Here is a 20,649-nt window from a genome sequence, read left to right as displayed (position 1 = left end):
CAAGTTTTGACACATCTTTACTCTTGTAAACTGTTATGGGAACATAGGCAAAAGGTGATAGAATTTTAACAATATGCAGCAGTTAGAATTTAAATAAATGTAAAAAGTTGAAAATAGGTTGCCCTTTTAAAGCAATTCATACAGTTAATACACTTAACTACCTAGAGGTTTTTTAAGGCTGCTGTGAATAGTATGTGAAGTGTATTGGCAACGCAGAGGTTAAAACCAAAAGTACGGTACAGTGCTCTGCTGCGCTTCGTCTGCTGCCACGTTCTGCTCTTTGTTTTCATCTTCTTCGCCAGTCAACTTTTTTTTTTAGTTTAAGTACTGAATATGTGTGCGTGTGTATTTATTTTTATGTTAATAGACTTTTTTAGAACTGTTTTAGGTTTACAGAAAGGTTGAATAGAAAGTACAAAGAGTTCCCATTTCCTCCCTCCCTCCACCAATTTCTCCATTATTAATGTCTTGCATTTGTGTGGTACATTTGTTAAATTGATGAACCAGTATTGATACATTGTTATTAACTACAGTCCATAGTTTACTTTAAGGTTCACTCTTTATGTTGTAAGATTATAGTATCATATAGATTAGTTTCACTGCCCTGCAAATCACCAATTTTAATACAGAAATCAGGAAAGTATTAACATTTTTTTTTTCTTTTTAGCTAACTTGGCTGCTTTGGTTAGTTATTGCTAAATATATTTGCTCCACATTTCATTACAAGGGTTAGGGGAAAGAAAAAAGTAGTTCTTTGCCTTAAACATCTACCTGGTAAAAAATGCAAGATTTGTGGTTTTCTTTAGCTAGTTAAATATTTTGTTTTAAATATTTAAAAATTAAATGGATAAAAAATTATTTAATGCTTAGCTATGTTTTTGAAAGGGGATGTGTTTACAGTCTAGGTTTTAGTCTGATCTGTATTCTGTTCTGTTCTGGAATTATTGCCTCTTAGCTGCATTGGGTGTGGTATTCCTGGCTGGTATTTATGGGTCTCGTTGAAGAATGGCATCATCCCTTATCTTCGCTGTGCTGCATTGTTTTTCCACTATTTACTTGGAGTAACTCCACCTGAAGAACTATTTACCAGTAAGTAGGAAAATGAAATCACAGAGTAGTAAATAAAACTTTTTTTGTTACCTTCAACCTCAAGAATACAAGGTGAGAGCAGGCAAAACCACTTCATTCCTCACCTGTTTCATCAGTGTTCATTCCAAACATGTGTGCGCCCCTGCCCTGGTGTAGGTAAAAGGTGAGGCCAGAAACCAGATTAGCCTCACAGTCTGCAAAACCTATTCATGGCTCCTATCTATGTACAGATTTTGTACTTGAGCTTACAAAATGCCTGCACGCAGAGTATAATGGATAGGGTATACAAGAAATTAGAAAGATTGATTGCTTTTAAGGGAAGAGAACTGTTTGGCTAGGTAGGAGGAAATTTTTATTATATACTCTGTTTCTTGGATTTTGAGCATATGACTGTATCTATTGTGAAAGAGTTAAAATGCTGCGGGAAAGGCCTCTTGTGATAAACCAAGGCTATGTGTATTTGAGTAACAGAATCATTTCCTTTCTCCTTTACCTGCCTTAAATCTACATCAAGGTAGAGAAGGTTTCCTTGTGGCTTTGTATGGGTAAAAATCAGGTTTGTATGATTTTGGAAGAGTCATCAAATTTGCTCAGAGATTCTTTCTTTTGTCCTTTTCTCAGGTCAGCCTTAAGAGGGTTCTATATCTTGAACTCAGTTCAGTAGGGTTTGTTAGATGTAGGTTTGTTCTGATTCTGTATAAATACGATGCTTCTTTCCAAGTGGTTGTCAGTACAGATGTTGTTTTCATTTTTAAAAAAATCGTATATTATCTAGTCAGTGCTGTAGTATGGCAGTGGATAAGATAAAGTCCTTTCTTTTATTGAGAGGAGATGAAATATAAACAAACATAATATATATAGTATAATGTGAAATGGTAATAAGTGCTGCAAAGAAAAATAAAGCAGGTTATGGGAGTAGAGAATGCTGGGGTAGAGTCATGGAAGCCTTCTCTGTGAGGAGATATTGAGCAAAGGGACATTGAAAAAGGAGATAGGGTTGAACTGGGCAGGTGATTGAAGGAAGAGTATTCCTAAGCAGAAGGAACAATAACTGCAAAGGCTTTGCTTGACATAGTCGAGGAATAGTAGAGATGAGTGGCCGAAGCCTATTGAACAGGGGGAGGGTGGTAGGAGATGAGGTCCAGATCAGGTAGGGCCTTTATGCCACAATAAGGACTTTTGTATTTTTGTGGTAGTTTGATGTTGGAGAAGTCTGATCAGGAGAATGACTCAATCAGATTTAAAAGGATCACTGTAAAATAAAAAAAAAAAAATCACTGTGTCTTGTCACCCACAGTTTTATAGAGTACAAAGTATACTATGTATAGACAGAGTATAGAAATGAGCATAAACAATGTAGAAACTCTATTGTTGACCAGGTAAGAATAATGTACTTATTAAATGTATTTTTATTTCCTTGCAGATCCTGCAGAAGGAGAGTACAGTGCACTCTGTAGCTATTTATGTTTACCCACAAATTTGTTCCTGCTTTTCCAGAAATATTGGGATACTGTAAGGCCCCTCCTGCAGAGGTACTGTGGGGGTAAAATATCATTATTGGGTTATTATACAGTTTGGAAATGTTAAATTAAAAATATTTGCTAAGCTTTTAGATTGATTAGCATCGTTTGAAGGGGTGACAAAAATATACGAGATTCCTAATTCACACACATAAGGAGTTGGGGATAAGACCAGCAGCAATGGGCAGCTGGAATTTCTGGTTGTTCCACCATGACTACCATTCATGGTGCTTATTTTCCCCACAGCTGCTATCTCATCCCAGTTTTAAATGGGGTGGCGGGTGGGTGGAGTGAGGGTAGGTCCTGTTGTAAGCAGCAGTACAGTCACAGTTAAACATCAGAGGAACCCAAAGTGGGGCTACAATAGTAGCATATCTCATATGGTAGCACATTTCTCAGCAGGGTGACTGGGGAGGAAATAAAGGTCGTTTGGTAGATCAAAGATATACCTAGTTAAATTTCCTGTGGAAAAGTGTGTCTTTTTTTATTAAAAATTTCTTCCTACCCCATTACGTACTGGCCCTTCTGATCACTCTCTACCCTCCAAACCTCCAATCTCCTTACCCTATCTTTGCTGCCACCATTTTCCATCTTTTTTTTTTTTTGAGATATAATTGACATATACCATCATTTTAATAATCAGTTCTCATCATGTTACTCTTACTTTATTTCCCCCATTAAAGATTCTGGCATCCAATTCCAATACTTGTTGTGGGGTGGGGGGTTGTTTTTCCCACGCATCCAGCAAGTAATTCTGCAACATCAGCTGGGTGTCCTGCTGTTCAGCTCAATCCTGACTCTTGTCTTCCTGGAGGTGCTGTCAGATTCCATGGGTTAAGGGCTCTGTCCCATAAAACTGACGACCCCATCCCCACATACTTCAGAAAGAGCCAGCACAGTCCAGGTTGTCACCTGTGCTCACCAAAAGGCAATCTGTAGAGCAGCTCACAGAACTCAGAGAAACGTTTTCCTTACTAGATCATCAGTTTTTTATCAAAGCATATGACTCAGGGCCAGCCAGATGGAAGAGACACATAGGGCAAGGTATGAGGGAAAGGGAGCAGAACTTCCACCCTCTCTCTCTGAGCACACCACTCTCCCTGAATCGACACGTGTTCACCAACCTGTAAGCTCTCCAAATCAAGTCCTTTAGAGGTTTTATGGAAGCTTTATTACGTAAGCGTGATTGAGTAAACCTTTGGCCTGTTGGCGACTGATTCATCCTCCAGCCCTCTTCCCTCCCCAGAGGCTGGTGGGTAAGGGGAGGCTGAAAGTTCCAACCCTCTAGTCACGTGGTTAGTTCTCCTGGCTACCAGCCCTCACCCTTTTGTTCAAAAGCCGCTTTGTTAACGTAACAAAAGACACCTTTTTCACTCACATCACTTAGGAAATTCCAAGGGTTTTGGAAGCTCAGTGCTGAAGTTGTGCTGACCCGTCTGTGCCAGGAACTGGGTCAGAGACCAAATATATTTATTATTGTTAAAAAAATTAAGTTTGAAGATCTAATTGGCTTTATTAAATGATTCATGAATGGGCAGCATCCCATCTAGCAAGTAGAAAGGAGCCTTTTATAGTCAGCAAGGAGGTGGGACAAGGAAGGCATAAATGAAAAAAGGATTATTTCAGGCAAGGTCACCTTCCTTTGCGGGACAAAAGGATCTGTTAGGCAGATTACCTCACTGGTACTGACCAGGAAATTCCAGACCGATGGGTAAAGATTTCATTTCTGGGGAAGGTTGAAACTGCAATTAGGTTTAGGTGTTAAGTCTTGGTTTGATGGACGTGGGCTTAGCACAAGTAACTTCCATTTGGGGCTTGTCTCTTTTTTTAATGTTATCAGTCACAGTATCACACCCATGATTTCCTTTAGTCTTTTCAATTTTCTACCCTTTTTCTTTCTCCTTCTTCTTTAATCAGTGTCTTTTTCCCTGCATGCCCATGTCAGGATTTGTGTGAATGTCCGCCCATCTCTTGACACCTTTCTCTGTGCTCTTACCTCTTCTTTTGGGTTCTTTTCTGTGTTTTCTCATTTCTCATGAGGTATTCTGATTTTCAGTGTGATAAAAATGAATTCAAAAAAAAAATCAGTATCATGCTTTGTGTTGAATGCAATCACAGTAGGTTATACTAATTTTGCTTTTATTTTGTTGGAGTCGATACATTTTTAACTTGCTATTCTAGTTTAATGTTAAAAATTCGTACTTTGAAACAAAGTCTGTACCACTCCTGGCTCTGCTTGCCTCAAAGCCTTTCCTCATTATCTGCTCTGAAAGGCAGGAGACTGACCTCTGTAGGCCATATTTCCCGGTCTCCCTCGTCTGTTGGCTTCAGCCTGTGGGAGGCACTGGCAAGATATTGGAGGTCAGGAGGAAGAGATAAACCTGTGTTTAGGCCACCTCTCTCTGCCTTGTGGGGCATCCCTGACAGTGGCTACTGTCAGTTCTACTGATGTTCTACTGGATGTCAGAACATCTAGTTCCCACCAGACAAGTCTACTGTAGTTCTAGCATCCACCAGTGACCCTGAGCTCCAACAAAACCACTCCAAAAATATTATTTTGTTCCTGCAGCCTGGGAAGGGTAGTAGCTTCCTGTTATTGGCTAATCTTTGGGTTGCCTTGCCTTTTTTGACCCCTGGTTGGCTTCTCAGCCCTTCTGTCACCTTTATTTCCAATTCCTAGTATTAAATTCCCTCTTGTTAAAATACTCAGAGTGGTTTCTGTATTTCTAGTAATAGATAACCTTTTAAAAAAGAAATTAATAAAAGAGGGGGGTAAATAGACAGAAAAAAGAAGGGGAGAAAAAGGGAGAAGAAAGGGGGACAAGATGTAAGATAAAAGAAGTCTAGCAGAGGGCACATGGAAAGAAGGGACAGAGGTTTGGAGAGGATGGCTCCATGAATATTCCACTGAAGTTGTGATGACCCATTTGCTTTTTCTCTCTGCTCCCCATATAGATGGTGTACAGACCCTGCCTTACTAAACTGTTTGAAGCAAAAAAGTGCCATAGTCAGGTTGGTTTTACTTCTCAATCCTTCCCCATGTACAAGTTGTGTTTCCAAAAGTAGTTGGTTGATGAGCATGCTTTCTAGTCTGTTGTCTTCATTCTCACTCAGCACATTATTTCTTACATTTCTGTTAGGTCTTTGCTGGAAATTTGATTCTTCATACAGTTGATTTTTTTCTTGGAGTGGCTGTCCTTTCCCTCTTAAATTGTTTGACACCACCAGAACCTGTTCCTTAAGCTAGTGCATACCTGTTAAAAGGCTTCTTGGAGTTGCTAGTGTATTAAAATGAGAGGGTAGTGACTGTATTCATATAAACCACTTTTTTTTTTTTTGAGAATAAAGATATAAATAAAACTATTCCCTCCTCCCCATCTCTTCCTTTCTATAAGCTTAGAGACTACCCAGCAAAACTTTTCTTCAGCCCCCCTATCTCCCTTAAGTTATGGTTTAATCAAAATCCATCTCTTCCTCAAGGACAATTTTTTTTAATTAATTAATTAATTTATTTATTTATATTTTTTGGCTGTGTTGGGTCTTTCTTGCTGTGCACGGGCTTTCTCTAGTTGTGGTGATCAGGGGCTACTCTTCGTTGTGGTGTGCAGGCTTCTCATTGCGGTGGCTTCTCTTGTTGCGGAGCACGGGCTCTAGGTGCGCGGGCTTCAGTAGTTGCGGCAGCGGGCCCTAGAGCACATGGGCTTCAGTAGTTGTCCATTACTATGGATTGCAAATATGAATCCTTAAACTGTTGTGTTTTTTTTTTTTTGGCCACGTCACACGGCTTGTGGGATCTTAGTTCCCCGACCAGACCAGGGATCAAACCCATGCCCCCTGCAGTGGAAGCACAGAGTCCTAACCACTGGACCACCAGGGAATTCCCCTCCTCTCGTTATTTTTAAAACATTCTTCCTTCTATTATTTGGTCTGTTTTTGATCTGGGCTTATTTACTCATAAAATAAAATTGCCATTTAAATTATATTTCTAGGTACCCTAGAAAAAGAAATAGTTTGATAGAGCTTCCTGATGACTATAGCTGCCTCCTAAATCAAGCTTCTCATTTCAGGTAAGAAGAAATATATATTTAAAACTTTTTTGAGCTTGCAAACTCAGCACCACTAGCAAACTTTTTTAAAAAGCGACCACTGAGCATCCTCTGTAACAGTGATTTTCAATCTTTTTTTTTTAATTCAGGTGAAAATCACATAACATACAATTTTGTATAATTCATTGGCATTTAGTGTATTGCCAATGTTGTGCGACCACTATTTCTCTCTAATTTCAAAACTTTTTGATCACCCCAGGGAAACACCTTGCATCCACTAAATAATCATTCTCCATCCCGCTCTTTCCCGATTCTGTAGTAACTGATAATCTGCTTTCTGTCTCCATGGATTTACCTATTCTAGATATATTATATAAAAGGAATCATACAATCTATGACCTTTTGTGTCTGGCTTTTTTCACTTAGTATGTCTTTGAGGTTCATCCAAGTTGTAGGATGTATCAGTACTTCATTCCTTTCTTGGCTAAATAATATTTCATTGTATGTATATACCAAAGTTCATTAATCTATTCATCCATTGGTGGGCATTTAGGTTGTTTCCCTCTTTTGACTATTATGAATAATGCTACTATAAACATTCATGTACAAGTTTCTGGTTGGACATATATTTTAATTTTTCTTGGGTATCTATACCTAGGAGTGGAATGCTGGATCATTATGGTAATCCTATTTTTAACATTTTGAGGAACCATTAAACTGTCTTCCACAATGGCTGCACCATTTTACATTCCCACCAGAATGTATGAGGGCTCCTGTTTCTCCATATTCTCACCAGCACTTTTTATTTTCTGGTTTGTTTGCTTTTTGTTTTTTAATTAAAGCAATCCCAGTGGGTGAAAAATAGTAGCTCACTGCAGTTTGATATACATTTCCTTAATGATCAAGGATGTTGAACGTCTTTTTGTGTGCTTGTTACAGATTTGTATATGTTCTTTGGAGAAATGTGTGTTCAAGTTTTTTGCCCATTTTGTTTATTTATTTATTTTTCATTTATTTTATTTTATTTTTTATTTTTTAAATTTTTTAATTGGGGTATAGTTGTTTTACAATGTTGTTTTAGTTTCTACTGTACAGCGAAGTGGAGTTCCCTGTGCTATACAGCAGGTTCTCATTAGTTATCTATTTTATACATATTAGTGTATATATGGCAATCCCAAGCCCATTTTATAATTGCACTATCTTTTTTGTTGTTGAGTTGTAAGAGTTCTTTTTATCTTCTGGATATTAAACCCTTATTAGATTTTAATTTGCAAATATTTCCTCCTATAAGTTGTGTTTTCATATTCTTCATAATGTCCTTTGATGTATGAGTCCATTTTATGTTTCTTTCTTTTGTTGCTTGTGCTTTTGGTATCAAAACTAAGAATTTGTTGCCAAATCTGAGATCATGAAGATTTAGTCCCATGTTTTTTCCAAATAATTTTATAGTTTTAGCTCATATTTAGGCTGTGTATCTGTTTTGAATTAATTTTTGGAATAAGGTAGGAGGTACAACTTCATTCTTTTTTTCATGTGGTTTCCAGTTGTCCCAGCACCATTTTTGGAGACTGTTCTTTCCCCCTCATTAAATAGTTTTGGCACCTACTTTGAAAATCAATTGGTCACAGATGTTTGGGTTTATTTCTGGACTCTCAATTCTATTCCATTGGTCTATAAGTCTATCCTTATGCTAGTACCACATATTTAAATTACTGTACCTTTGTAGTAAGCTTTGAAATTGTAACATGAGAGCTTTCCAACTTTTTCTTTTTCAATACTGTTGTGACTATATGGGGTCCTTTGCAATTACATTGGAATTTGAGAATTGGCTTTTTCATTTCTGCAAAAGAGGCAATTGGGATTTTAATAGAGATTGCATTAATCTATAGATTGCTTTGGAGAGTGTTGCCTTCTTAACAGTATTGTCTTCCAGTCCATGAACATGGATGCCTTCTATACTTAGGCCTGCTTGAATTTCATTCAGTGATGTTTTGTAGTTTTCAGTGTGCAAGACTTTTCCCTCCTTGATTATATTTATTCGTAGGTATTTTATTCTTTTGAAAGCTATTGTAAGTGAAATTGTTTTCTTAATTTCCTTTTTGGATTGTTCATTGCTGGTGTATGTATGTATTTATTTATTTTTGGCTGCATTGTGTCTTCGTTGCTGCACGCGGACTTTCTCTAGTTGCAGTGAGCAGGGGCTATTCTTTGTTGCGGTGCGCGGGCTTCTCATTGCAGTGGCTTCTCTTGTTGCAGAGCACAGGCTCTAGGCGCGCAGGCTTCAGTAGTTGTGGCTCGCGGGCTCTAGAGCGCAGGCTCAGTAGTTGTGGCGCACGGGCTTAGTTGCTCCGCGACATGTGGGATCTTTCTGGACCAGGGCTCGAACCCTGTGTACCCTGCGTTGTCAGGCGGATTCTTAACCACTGCGCCACCAGGGAAGCCTTGCTGGTGTATTTAAACACAACTGATTTTTGTCTGTTGATCTTGTACCCTGCAACTTTCCTGATTTCCATTAGGTTTTTTTTGTTGTTGTTGTTAATGGTTTCTTTCAAAGAGCATATTTAGGAGAGTTAATTTAAAGTCTTTGTTTATTATGTCTCATGGCTGGGCTTCCTTAGGGATGATTTCTGTCAGTCTCTTTTTTGTTTCCTGTGAATGGGCCATACTTTTCTGTTTCTTTGTAAGCTTTGAGAATGGGACATTTTGAGTATTGTAATGTAATAACTCTGGAAATCAGATTCTTACCACATCCCAGGAATTGCCATTGTTGCTTGATAAAGGCTGTAGTTATCTGTTTGTTTTAGTGACTTTTCCAAACTATTTTTGCAAAGACTCTATTCGTTGTGTGTTCACTGAAGTCTGTGTTCCATCGTCTCTGTGGTCAGCCAGTAACTGACAGAGATTTCCTTAAATGCCTGGATACAATAAGAAAAAAAAAAAAGAGAAGAAAAGATATGAAGACTATTCTGCCTCTTTAAATCCCCTCTACTACCATCACCGCCAAGGAAGCTGCTTCAGCCCACGGGAGCTGAAACAATGGTCATTTTCTGTGCCGGCCCCTCAGTGAACTGCCAGGCAAAACTAAACATACAACCCTAATTTTTGAAGACAAGGTCCCTCTTGCCCACCTTGGCACCAGCATGCTGCACCAGGATTGTGGGCAGCCACCCCCATAGCTACCTGCTGTGGGGCTGGGGGATAAGGGATGGTAACCACTACACAGAATGCCAAAATCCACTGAAATTTACTAGCCTCATTTTTGTCAAGCACTCCTCTGGACACTGCAACTGTTTGTCCCGACTCTGAGTTCCCAGAATAATTGCTTCAGACCGTTCTTGCCAGATCAGTAGTTGTTCTGGTAGAGGAACCGCACTGTTCTCAACTTCCCAAGCAAGTAGCAGTCTTAGAAATATCTTTTATACATGTGTCTTTAAACACTGTTTTACACGCATTACAGTGTGGTGACCACATTCATTCACTGAAATAACACTGAAGAACACTTTTTTTTCCCAAACACAATCTTATATGGAAGCCCATTATAACAGTAAAACAGACAACACTGTGACTCAAAGCGCAAGCCTGGGTATTGGGAAGAGGAGTCTACCCGTTAGCCTCTTCTGGCACCATGTTCCTCCTGCCTCAGTCAGGTTAAACACTACTCTAAAGCAGTGTTTCTCAAACTTCCTTTTATCTTCGTCTTCCCTTTCACTGATCACTTTCAAATGAAAAAAATACTAGCTGATAAAGACTAGTGAGAAGCAATAAAAACAAGTTACATTGTGCTCATTGCTAATACCATGTATGAATTACCTGTTAGTTACTTTTATAAGAGAACAACATGAGCTTAAACCCATGATGCTATATGATAAAATTATGTTCAATAAGGTTAACCGTAATTTTTGTTTTGCCTTCTATAATATGGTGCAAGTTATTTGAATAGCATAAATTAATGAGCAGCACACCACCAGTGAAATGTCACTGAATGGAGAAATCATATTTGTATCTGCTTCAGCCATTGGTTTGTGAATATTTCATATTTGAATCACAATACATCATCTTGAAAATAATAAGCCAAAATTATTATTGGTGCAGTTCTGTATCCTTGACAATCCAGTTGCATCACACACCACCCATAGCAAACCAGACTGATAATGATGACATGAAACTAGCAGTAACTAGTAATTAAAAGGCAAGAATCTCAGTAGCTTGAAAATCAAAGCCTATTCAAGACTCCATTGATAAAGTACTGGTGACAAGGCATCGCTTTCCAAAATTGCAGAAATTCCAAAGCTCAGTTAGGCGTTTTGTAATGTTCCTAAGCTTTGTGCAACAGCTAAACTTCTTAGTAAACTTAATTAGAGCTCTCAGTAAACACAACTAACTCTCAAATTTAAGGATACTAATTAATAATTCCAGTTAACTGCCTTGATCTGTAAGGTGACTTAGTCTTTAGTTATATGTTAAATAACTTGCTGTCATTTGAAGGACTCAAAAGGAGAGAATGCAGTTCAGGGTCATCTTAAGGGCTTGAAGAGCCCTTCTTTGGCCCACTCTGAGAATCACCACCCTACAGAATGACTAAGGAAATTCTCTTATTTAGTTATAACCATTGCTTTGAGCCACAAAGCCAGGGAGTTTAACTGGCCCATCAGGAGCTTGGGCAGCCCATAGTTCAGCCTCTATTACCAGTTAAAATTGACCTCAGTTTCAGCTCCCTTGCTGCTTGTCTCAGGCAGATTAAGGTCAGCCAACTAAGGAAGTGACTGAATCACTTTACCTCTCAGCCCTCCAAAAATTAGCTGGATGATTTCAGAGACTGCATCCAGCTCCAAATTCAGTGACTTTCCTAATCTTGGGGCTGCATTGGTATCACAGACACCCTGTGAATAGATATTGTTTTCTAGGCATTCAAGGGTATCATGCTGTTGGCTCTGAGAAGAGTGTTAATCATTAATCACAGTGACGATGCTCCTGAATGATATTAGTACTTATTGGTTTCAAGTAAAAATGATAATAAATCTTATGCTCTCTTCCAGTTTTATTGTTACTACTGGTTTCCATTAAGACTGAGTCATCTCTAGTGTAGGAGCGTGGCTGGTCAGTGACTGTATTTCAGGGACATCACTCCCATTTTCCTCTGTAGGATGGGACTCAGCCATCCTGTGCTAAAAGTTAAAGAAGATGTTGGCTTTATCCAAAAAGAGCAACACCCGGGAAGTGAAAAGAACCCCCTCATCTATAGGAGACAGGAATGGAATACCTGTGCAGGGAGTCCCTCTGCTCCTGTGTAGAGAATAGTGATTTTCTTATCTTGCCTAAGAAAGTGGGCATCAGAGAATAAACTGTTAATACCATATTAGAGATTCATTTTGGTGCTCTTTATTCTGACCCAATTGTGGACATCACTGGATCTCTTCTGGGGTTGCATTTATTTTTTTCTGTCCAAATTGATGCTTGCTTTATGTCCATTATACAGCAGAGATAGGAGTATAAGAAGCTCCTTTTACAAAGATCGCCATTATCACTTTAATTCAGAGAGTGATACCCCTCTTGGGGGCATTATAGCAAGGCTCTAGCATGCCACTGTGTCAAATGGCCAGATCTCATAGTACTACTTGGTTCAAACAAGTCAACTTTGTCACTTTTTCTTTCCCAAGACTTGGCTGTGTTTCACAGATGGAAAAGTGCATCAACTCAAAGACTGCAGTCTCCCCTTTCAACCCTAAAGATCTCAATGCTTCAAAGAAGTGGGGGAAATGTGTTTAAACCCTTACTGAAAATTGTGGTTAAAACAACAACAGTAATTGTACACCTTCAAGGTCATTGCTCCAACATTGAGGACACAAGATTGACTAAACCAATCCAGAGGGGGAGCTGACTGTAAATTGGTCATGTCAGATGAAGACTGGATTCTCTAAATGCATCGCAATCTCAAGGCATATTTAAGTGCCACACTTTGTGGGAATTCCCAGAACACTGCATATTTAAAAATAAATTTTCGTACTATGAATTAATCAGAAGACTTTTTGTTATCTTCTTAAGGAAAAGTATTAAAGAGGAATCATCTAATTAAATGTTTACTTGTGTTTTAAGAGCTTTCTTTGCTGCAAAGCAGCCAGTGATGAAAACACTGCTAATACATCTAAAACACTGCTAACTGATTATATCATGCTTTTATTATTTCTCCACCATACTGAATGTTTTCTTCCCTTTTGAGGTGCCCACGGTCTGCAGATGACGAGCGAAAGCACCCTGTCCTCTGTCTTTTCTGCGGAGCCATACTGTGTTCTCAGAACATTTGCTGCCAAGAAATTGTGAATGGGGAAGAGGTGGGAGCTTGCATTTTTCATGCCCTTCACTGTGGAGCTGGAGTCTGCATTTTCCTAAAGTAAGTAGGAAGCTTCATAATGAACTTAAGGAATCTGAATCCAGTCTGGTGGCCATTATGGCAGGACAGTATGTTGATAGGATATGATCTGTCAGAAGTTAGAGCATAGACCTGTTATTCACATGCAATTGCATTTGAAAAGATACTTAAGTATCTTCTCAAATGTAAATAATAGTTTAAAAAATATGAAGTAAGTAGTTTAAAAATAAGTTAAAAATTGGAATCTGTTCACATTTTCATTACTTGTGGAAAACCTTAAACAAATATGGTAGACTTGAAATGAAATTGAGTTATTTGTATTGAGATGGATGGACCTATAGTCTGTCATACAGAGTGAAGTAGGTCAGAAAGAGAAAAACAAATACCGTACACTAACACATATATATGGAATCTTAAAAAAAAAAAAAGGTTCTAATGAACCTAGGGGCAGGACAGGAATAAAGATGCAGACGTGGAGAATGGACTTGAGGACATGGGGAGGGGGAAGGGTAAGCTGGGACGAAGTGAGAGAGTAGCATTGACATATATACACTACCAAATGTAAAATAGATAACTAGTGGGAAGCAGCCGCATAGCACAGGGAGATCAGCTCGGTGCTTTGTGACCGCCTAGAGGGGTGGGATAGGGAGGTTGGGAGGGAGATGCAGGAGGGAGGGCATATGGGGATATATGTATACGTATAGCTGCTTCACTTTGTTATACAGCAGAAACTAACACAACATTGTAAAGCAATTATACTCCAATAAAGATGCTAAAAAAAAAAAATGGAAACATGAAATATGATAGACTTTATATTGATTACTCTGGTATTGTGTAAAACTCAGGTATAGTGAAAGAGTTTAGAGTCCTAAAACTTATATTTTCAAAGGACACGTACATTGTTAGTTTATGTTGTCCTTTGAATGTTTTAATTTGCTTCACTTCCTCTATCAACCAACCATTGTTTTCCCTGGTGTCTTAGCAAATGACTGAGAACAGACCAATAGTCTCTTGTATTTATGAAAGAAGAGTGCACGTTTCCTGAGAGAGAGAAAAAATTCAAAGTGGATGCGTGTACTTTTTCTTTCCGTTCTCCCCATGTAATCTAGTTTCTGTTTATATAAACCCAAACATCTCACTCACTAGGGAATATGTAGTCACTGCTAATCAGCATCTGTTGGAACAAGGAGAATAAGTGTATGGAAGCAAAGCCCAAACACCTATTTTCTTCTAGGGTACCTACAGCGAGTAAACCCACTACCTATTCCAACTGTTTATTTTATAATTTCTCTCTAGAGTACTTATCTCTTATGTACACGAACATTATTTTTTATTTTTCCATTCCTCTGCTGTAAGAGTCCCAAGTACCTTCAGGGTTACAGTGGTTCTTTATAATGTGCACTGTTGGAGGCTGGCTCTAACCAGAAAAGGCTTGACACTTCCATAGATGACCTTCTTTCTGGCCCAGGGTTATCAGACTAGGAGATATGGTTCTATTCTTCTGTTAAGCTCCCTCCCCCGCTCCAGGTCATAGGTCAGGAAATAGGACAGAAACAACCCCAGCCACCATCTTTCAGGGTACCTATGGTTCACATAGGACAGCCTCCTTCTTCTCTTCAGTATATTTAGTCAGTATTACTGACTGGTCCCATTTCCCTAAATCCATTGATCCTTTCCCATAGCTTCAACAAAAATAGCAATGTTCATTCTCTTTTATTTAGACAAAACACGATTTAGTCTGTTTGTCTATATTGTCTTTATACTGAATTCTTAACAGATACCATGTCTTTTCTCTAGATTAACTTTGACACAGTGCCTGTCATTTGCATACATGCACTTAGTAATATTTCTGTTGGTTGTTTTGTCCCTTAGAATCAGAGAATGTAGAGTAGTCCTGGTTGAAGGTAAAGCCAGAGGCTGTGCCTATCCAGCCCCTTATTTGGATGAATATGGAGAAACAGACCCTGGCCTGAAGTAAGTTTTTTAAATTTTACTCACATTATTGTACATGGATGGTGGCAGCTCTTTAAACACAAAAGCTAATACTGAGAGATATTTTTAAATAGCTATAAATTGAAAATATTAAATATGATGCCATCCTAAATGTAACACATAATTTTCAACAAGTCTGTGCTTCTCCAAAATTTTTAGACCCCCGCCATCCTAATGTTTGAACGCTGTATTATTTTTAATCAACCTTTCTTCAGAATTACTTAGAAGGTTTAATTGACGCTGATGTATAAAAGAAAGAAATCTGTAGTATCCAGCGAGGGAGTTTGGTTTAAAATGGATATTCATTGTTTCCATTGCAATACTTGAAACTTTTTATTAGCCAGCTATGTCAGCCTTCTTTGCTTCTAAACATTAGCAAAAATGCTTAGAATCCTGTAATTTTCTGTATCCTTCACTGGTGTTAGGAACTGGAGTACCACTCATGGGTATGAGAAAAAGGAGGTAAGGCCACAATGGTCCCAAAAGTAGATATAGGTAAAGATTAGACCCCCTTACCATAAGCTCTTTTTGTTTAACTAAAAGTGTGTTCTTTTGAAATTTTGGCTTCACCAAAAAGTTTGTTCGGGATTTTTGTAACATCTTACGGAAAAATCTGAACGAAATTTTTCATCAACCCAATATATTATTCAGAATGAATCGGCTTATTAGATGAGGCTTGGAACCTCTTTGTTCATACAGAGATTTGTTTTTATTGTAACAGCTTTTGACCTGTATAGAGAAAGTCTTTGGATTCAGGAAGAAAAAGCTGGGTGGTGAAAGTAGTTAATGATTGAGGATAAGAGGTCTGTGTTGTTCCAGAAAGGTACAAAGAAGCAGAATTTTTAAGTTAGTTAGGCGATATGAAAATACCCAACCAGCTGAGACATGTGAGTGCCCCAGGGATGAGAGTCTCACAGTTCTCCATCATTGGCAACAGCCAAACTTCAGTCATTTTGAATTAGCTGTTATACAGTGTTACAAACTGTGCAACCTTAGAATTGGTGTGGAGTAATTTTATTTAAATACTTGCTAATCACCAGCAAGTTTGTTGTGTCATAAAGACAATAATAACTAAGTATTTCTGAGGAGCAGCGTATAATTTGAGGGCTTAGTGTTACACCTCAGACCTAACCTCTACCCTACAAAGATCAGAAATCAAAGCTGGATAAACTGTAAGAGGCCAGAAAGCCATTAAAGACCTACTCAGGCTAACCACTCAAAAAAGAATAGAACTGCTTCAAGTTATAAACCTTTCTAGCCATTTAAATGGGGTCCCATAATGCCCATGGTATACTTGACCTATTTTTCTGAATAATCAAGGAGTAAGTTTCTTCTTCATTAGCTAAGTAACTTACCAAGTTCATAGTGATCAGTGGCGAAGGGAAAATATACCTTTTAAAACCTTGTCCTGGTGATTCCTCCCAGTTCCAAGAACATCTCAAAAGTTCAGACTAGTTTAAACAATAAAGATGTAGTAGTTATTTGATTCAAGCTTACATGTTTTTTTCTCCCCCTGAAGGAGGGGCAACCCCCTTCATTTATCTCGTGAGCGGTATCGGAAGCTCCATTTGGTGTGGCAGCAACACTGCATCATAGAAGAGATTGCTAGGAGCCAGGAAACTAATCAGATGTTATTCGGATTCAACTGGCAGTTACTGTGAGCTCCAACTCTGCCTGGGGAGAATCACGAATGAAGACAGTAATGAAGACTGATTCAAAATTATGGAGACCTTACTGAGGGCTGGGGAAGGGTTGGAGGGTCTTTTGCTCCATGTCCAGATTCACATACATCAATAAAATATTCCTTAATGGAGTATTTCTTTCAATTAATGAACATATGCTTAAAGGAAAAAAAAAAGACATAGATTAATCTATTTTATGTTCCAGAACACTAAAGAAATGCTTCTTCACTCCAAGTGTCTGATTCTGCTAATAGTTCCAGAAAACTTACTTCCCTTCATAATCTGTCCCACTTCACTTCGTCCACCTGATAAATGAAGTCACATCAAGCAGTTGTGGGCATTCTTATATGTTGGTTGACTCTTCTACAACTTGTATTTGGTTTCCCCCCCAAATTTAATTTAGCTAATGGATCACTGACAAGATTTTAATAATCTGTGTTAGTCTTCCTTGAAGCTAAAGAGAAATTCAGAAACCATGCAGTATACTTCAATTGAGAAAGTTTTCCAAAAAGTAAAAATTTTATAATTTCTCTCTTAAGGAAATGCCCCTAAAGTGCCACTTACTGTTTCAGCCAGAAATTAAACTATATTTCTATATGGACAGAGTTTCCATTTCTAAGGCAAATTTCTGCCAGTGTGGAAAAGCTTTTTTTTTTCCTACTGTAGACCTCAAGAAGAGTTAGGATAATGTATACATTATTTATCCCTGATGAAAGAAAGGCTGCAGTCCTCACCTCTGATGGTGAGGATTAGCTTTGTTGCATTTTGAAATTATACTTTCCATTTTCCAAAGGCAAGTTTCTAAAATGAGTTCACTTATCTCTTGATTGTGGCACCACTCTATTTGACTCAGAAACCTGATGCAATTCTGATGTAAACTATCTATAGAATGAGGATAAGAAAATTCCCCCAATGAATGGATCATGGCAGCTGTAAATTAGAACAATCAGATTTAAGCCTGTTCTGTAACATTCTGTGTCTTTGTAAGACAGATCCTTCATTTGTTATCTGTGTGCAAACTTTTCATAAACTCTGGGTATATGAGTAGTATAACCAACGAAAAAAGCCACGTGGTCAGTAGTCTGTGTCCTGTTATAACATGCTGTGGTTGAGCCATCTTGTTTATAAATAACAGAGCTCTCCTGCATCTGTGCATAGACTTCTTGGTTTTTGGCTTTAACTTTTTATATCAAGAACTTATGATATAAAACAGCAGGCAGAAGATAGATTGAAATCTTATATTTTAGCTTCTGTTGTCTCTGGGGTAATGTTAGGAGTTTGAAAGATACATTCAAAGACCGTCTTATTTTGCCTTTGGTGACCACGGTCATGTATGTGTATAAATGTTTTCCTACCTTCTTTTTGCTCAGCAAAGGCAAGCAAATAAAAATATATTTGCAAAGTGATTGATGATGCACATTTGGGGTTAGATTTTTTTGGTATTTTTATGTAAAGTAAAGAAATTCTGGATTTTGCAATAAGGGATTGGCATGAACAGGCATCAGAATCACAATCATGATTTTCTACCTGAATAATTATTATTCAGAAGGTATCAGGAAATAGATACAACTCCAATAAACAGTTTCTAACTATTGATGGGTGAGGATTAGAAATTTCAGTATTCAGTTTGTCAAATTTGCCAGTATGATTAAACGATTATAACATTTCCTTTTATTTCTTATATAATTTTGTTGGATGGATTGTCTGACTGGGAAGTCTGAACCAGCCTAGGCAACAGAAGATGCTGACTTCTGCCCTAATTGATTGGTCCCAGTTTAGCAAAGATAAATTGATTTTTTATTTCTAACCTTTCTCTATCCACTTCATAAATTCTAGAGTTAAGCTCTCAAGCTGCCAGAGGGACTGCCCTGCAATGGCCAGTCAGATCTTTACTGCCAAAGAACCCATTTCCTATTGAGTTCCATTTCCTGAGATTGATTCAGATCTCTGCACTGTAGATGAACATACATCTCTCAGTGCTGCCCCCAGCCCAAGGGATTTCTAATTATATTCAAATATCCTAGTTGTTTGCCTTCATCATTGGAAACAGTTTAATTAAGCATATGAAGTTTACTTAAAAATGAGCAAAAAGTCACTTTATTTTCTTTAGTGTAGTATGTGGAGGAACTGGTTCAACAGGATGGCTCCAAAACTGTGTTTTTTGAATGTTTGGTGAGGGGCTAGCAGGAATTTTAATGATACAGTGAAGAAAAACATATATCTGTATAATTAATTTATTATCGTGGTGTATGGGCTGAGTTCACCCCTTAGTGGTCATTTGTCATTTCATAACAACTATGCATTTTGGTTCACTGTGATGATGATCTATATTTAGTGACTGCCACATGTTTATACCACTGATCCAAATTCCATCCATGATGAAGTTATACAAATAATGCATATATTGATATCTTTTATTGCAAAATGTAAATTTAAAACTTGTATAATGTTCTGTGCTTTTTGAAATAAAATATCTTATATGTGTATATTTAAAAAGAAAAAAGGGAATTCTCATGTTTGGGGATTTGGGTTTGAAGTATAAAAAAGTATACCTAGAAAGGAGCTATAGCTAAAAGTTATCTTTGTCAGCCCAGACAAATTCTTTAAAAGACATAGGTATTTAGTGTAATGGTCTCCAAACATTTTGACCATACAGTCTATCAGTAAATAATTTTTTTTTTTAATTTTTATTTATTATTTATTTATTTATGTCTGCGTTGGTCTTCGTTTCTGTGCGAGGGCTTTCTCTAGTTGCGGCAAGTGGGGGCCATTCTTCATCGCGGTGCGGAGGCCTCTCATTATCGCGGCCTCTCTTGTTGCGGAGCACAGGCTCCAGATGCGCAGGCTCAGCAATTGTGGCTCACGGGCCCAGTTGCTCTGCGGTATGTGGGATCTTCCCAGACCAGGGCTCGAACCCGTGTCCCCTGCATTGGCAGGCAGATTCTCAACCACTGCGCCACCAGGGAAGCCCCAGTAAATAATTTTTAAGATGCATATTTTACATATATGCATGTGTTCAACTGTAAGAATTAAGATTAAAGATGGGGGTGGGGATAAGACAAAATCAGATAATTTTACATTATCAAAATAATGTAAAATTATTACAACCAACAAAAGATGGGAGCAAAGGGATGAGTAGGTAGAAAGTTAAATAAGTTCACTGATTACATCAATGGTATTACATAGAAGTAAAAAGATAGCACTTGAAGCTGAGAAATCAAGAAATAAAAACTACACAAATTGACACTAGGATAAAACTAGCGGCTACATAGACAAAAGGGGCAGTAAGAAGTAGTTTCAAAATTGCTTACATATTAGGGAAGCAACAGAGAATTTAAAGAGAGTACTGAGAATATTATATAAAATCAGTATAAAGTTTACAACTAGAACTACACACAATATCAAAAGAGGGGGGGAGGCAAAGAAAATAAACTACATAGTGAAACAATATAACAAAATTCAGACCAATCAACAAATGTAGATGGGCTTAACTCACCTACTTTTTAAAAAATCAGCTGAGTTAACAAATAGATTCAGATGAAAATTAAAGAAATGAACCTAATTTAAAAATGGGGGCTTCCCTGGTGGCTCAATGGTTAAGAATCCGCCTGCCAATGCAGGCGACATGGGTTCGAGCCCTGGTCTGGGAAGATCCCACATGCTGCGGAGCAACTAAGCCTGTGCGCCAGAACTACTGAGCCTACGTGCCACAACTACTGAAGCCCGTGCACCTAGAGCCCGTGCTCCACAACAAGAGAAGCAACGAGAGGCCCGCGCACTGCAACAAAGAGTAGCCCCCACTTGCCTCAACTAGAGAAATCAGGCAAGCAGCAATGAAGACCCAATGCAGTCAAAAATAAATAAATAAATAAATTTTAAAATGGGCAAAAGATTTGAACAGATTTTTCTCCAAAGAAGTACAAATTGCCAGTAAGTACATGAAAAGATGTGCA

The 20,649-nt window shown here is 38.1% G+C and overlaps 1 protein-coding gene across 6 annotated transcripts in view; it reads left to right on the top strand.

Annotated features, from left to right (window-relative positions):
• The window catches only part of UBR1 (ubiquitin protein ligase E3 component n-recognin 1), a 141,418-nt gene extending 124,591 nt beyond the window's left edge, over positions 1-16,827 (top strand). For 5 of the 6 annotated variants that reach the window (XM_082388700.1, XM_082388702.1, XM_082388703.1 and 2 more), the window contains 7 exons: positions 956-1,089; positions 2,513-2,621; positions 5,565-5,621; positions 6,599-6,676; positions 12,873-13,043; positions 14,895-14,996; positions 16,534-16,827. In XM_082388700.1, coding sequence (XP_082244826.1) covers positions 956-1,089; positions 2,513-2,621; positions 5,565-5,621; positions 6,599-6,676; positions 12,873-13,043; positions 14,895-14,996; positions 16,534-16,675 — 793 coding nt within the window. In that variant the 3' untranslated portion in view covers positions 16,676-16,827. The remainder of the gene's footprint in view (positions 1-955; positions 1,090-2,512; positions 2,622-5,564; positions 5,622-6,598; positions 6,677-12,872; positions 13,044-14,894; positions 14,997-16,533) is intronic. The other variant, XM_082388701.1, reaches the window with a different exon arrangement.
• The last annotated feature ends 3,822 nt before the right edge of the window (positions 16,828-20,649 follow it).

Source organism: Balaenoptera borealis (genome assembly GCF_965194805.1).
Source record: "Balaenoptera borealis genome assembly, chromosome: 3".
NCBI lineage: Eukaryota > Metazoa > Chordata > Mammalia > Artiodactyla > Balaenopteridae > Balaenoptera > Balaenoptera borealis.
Note: the sequence above shows the minus strand (reverse complement) of the source record. Positions and strands in the feature narration are given on the sequence as shown.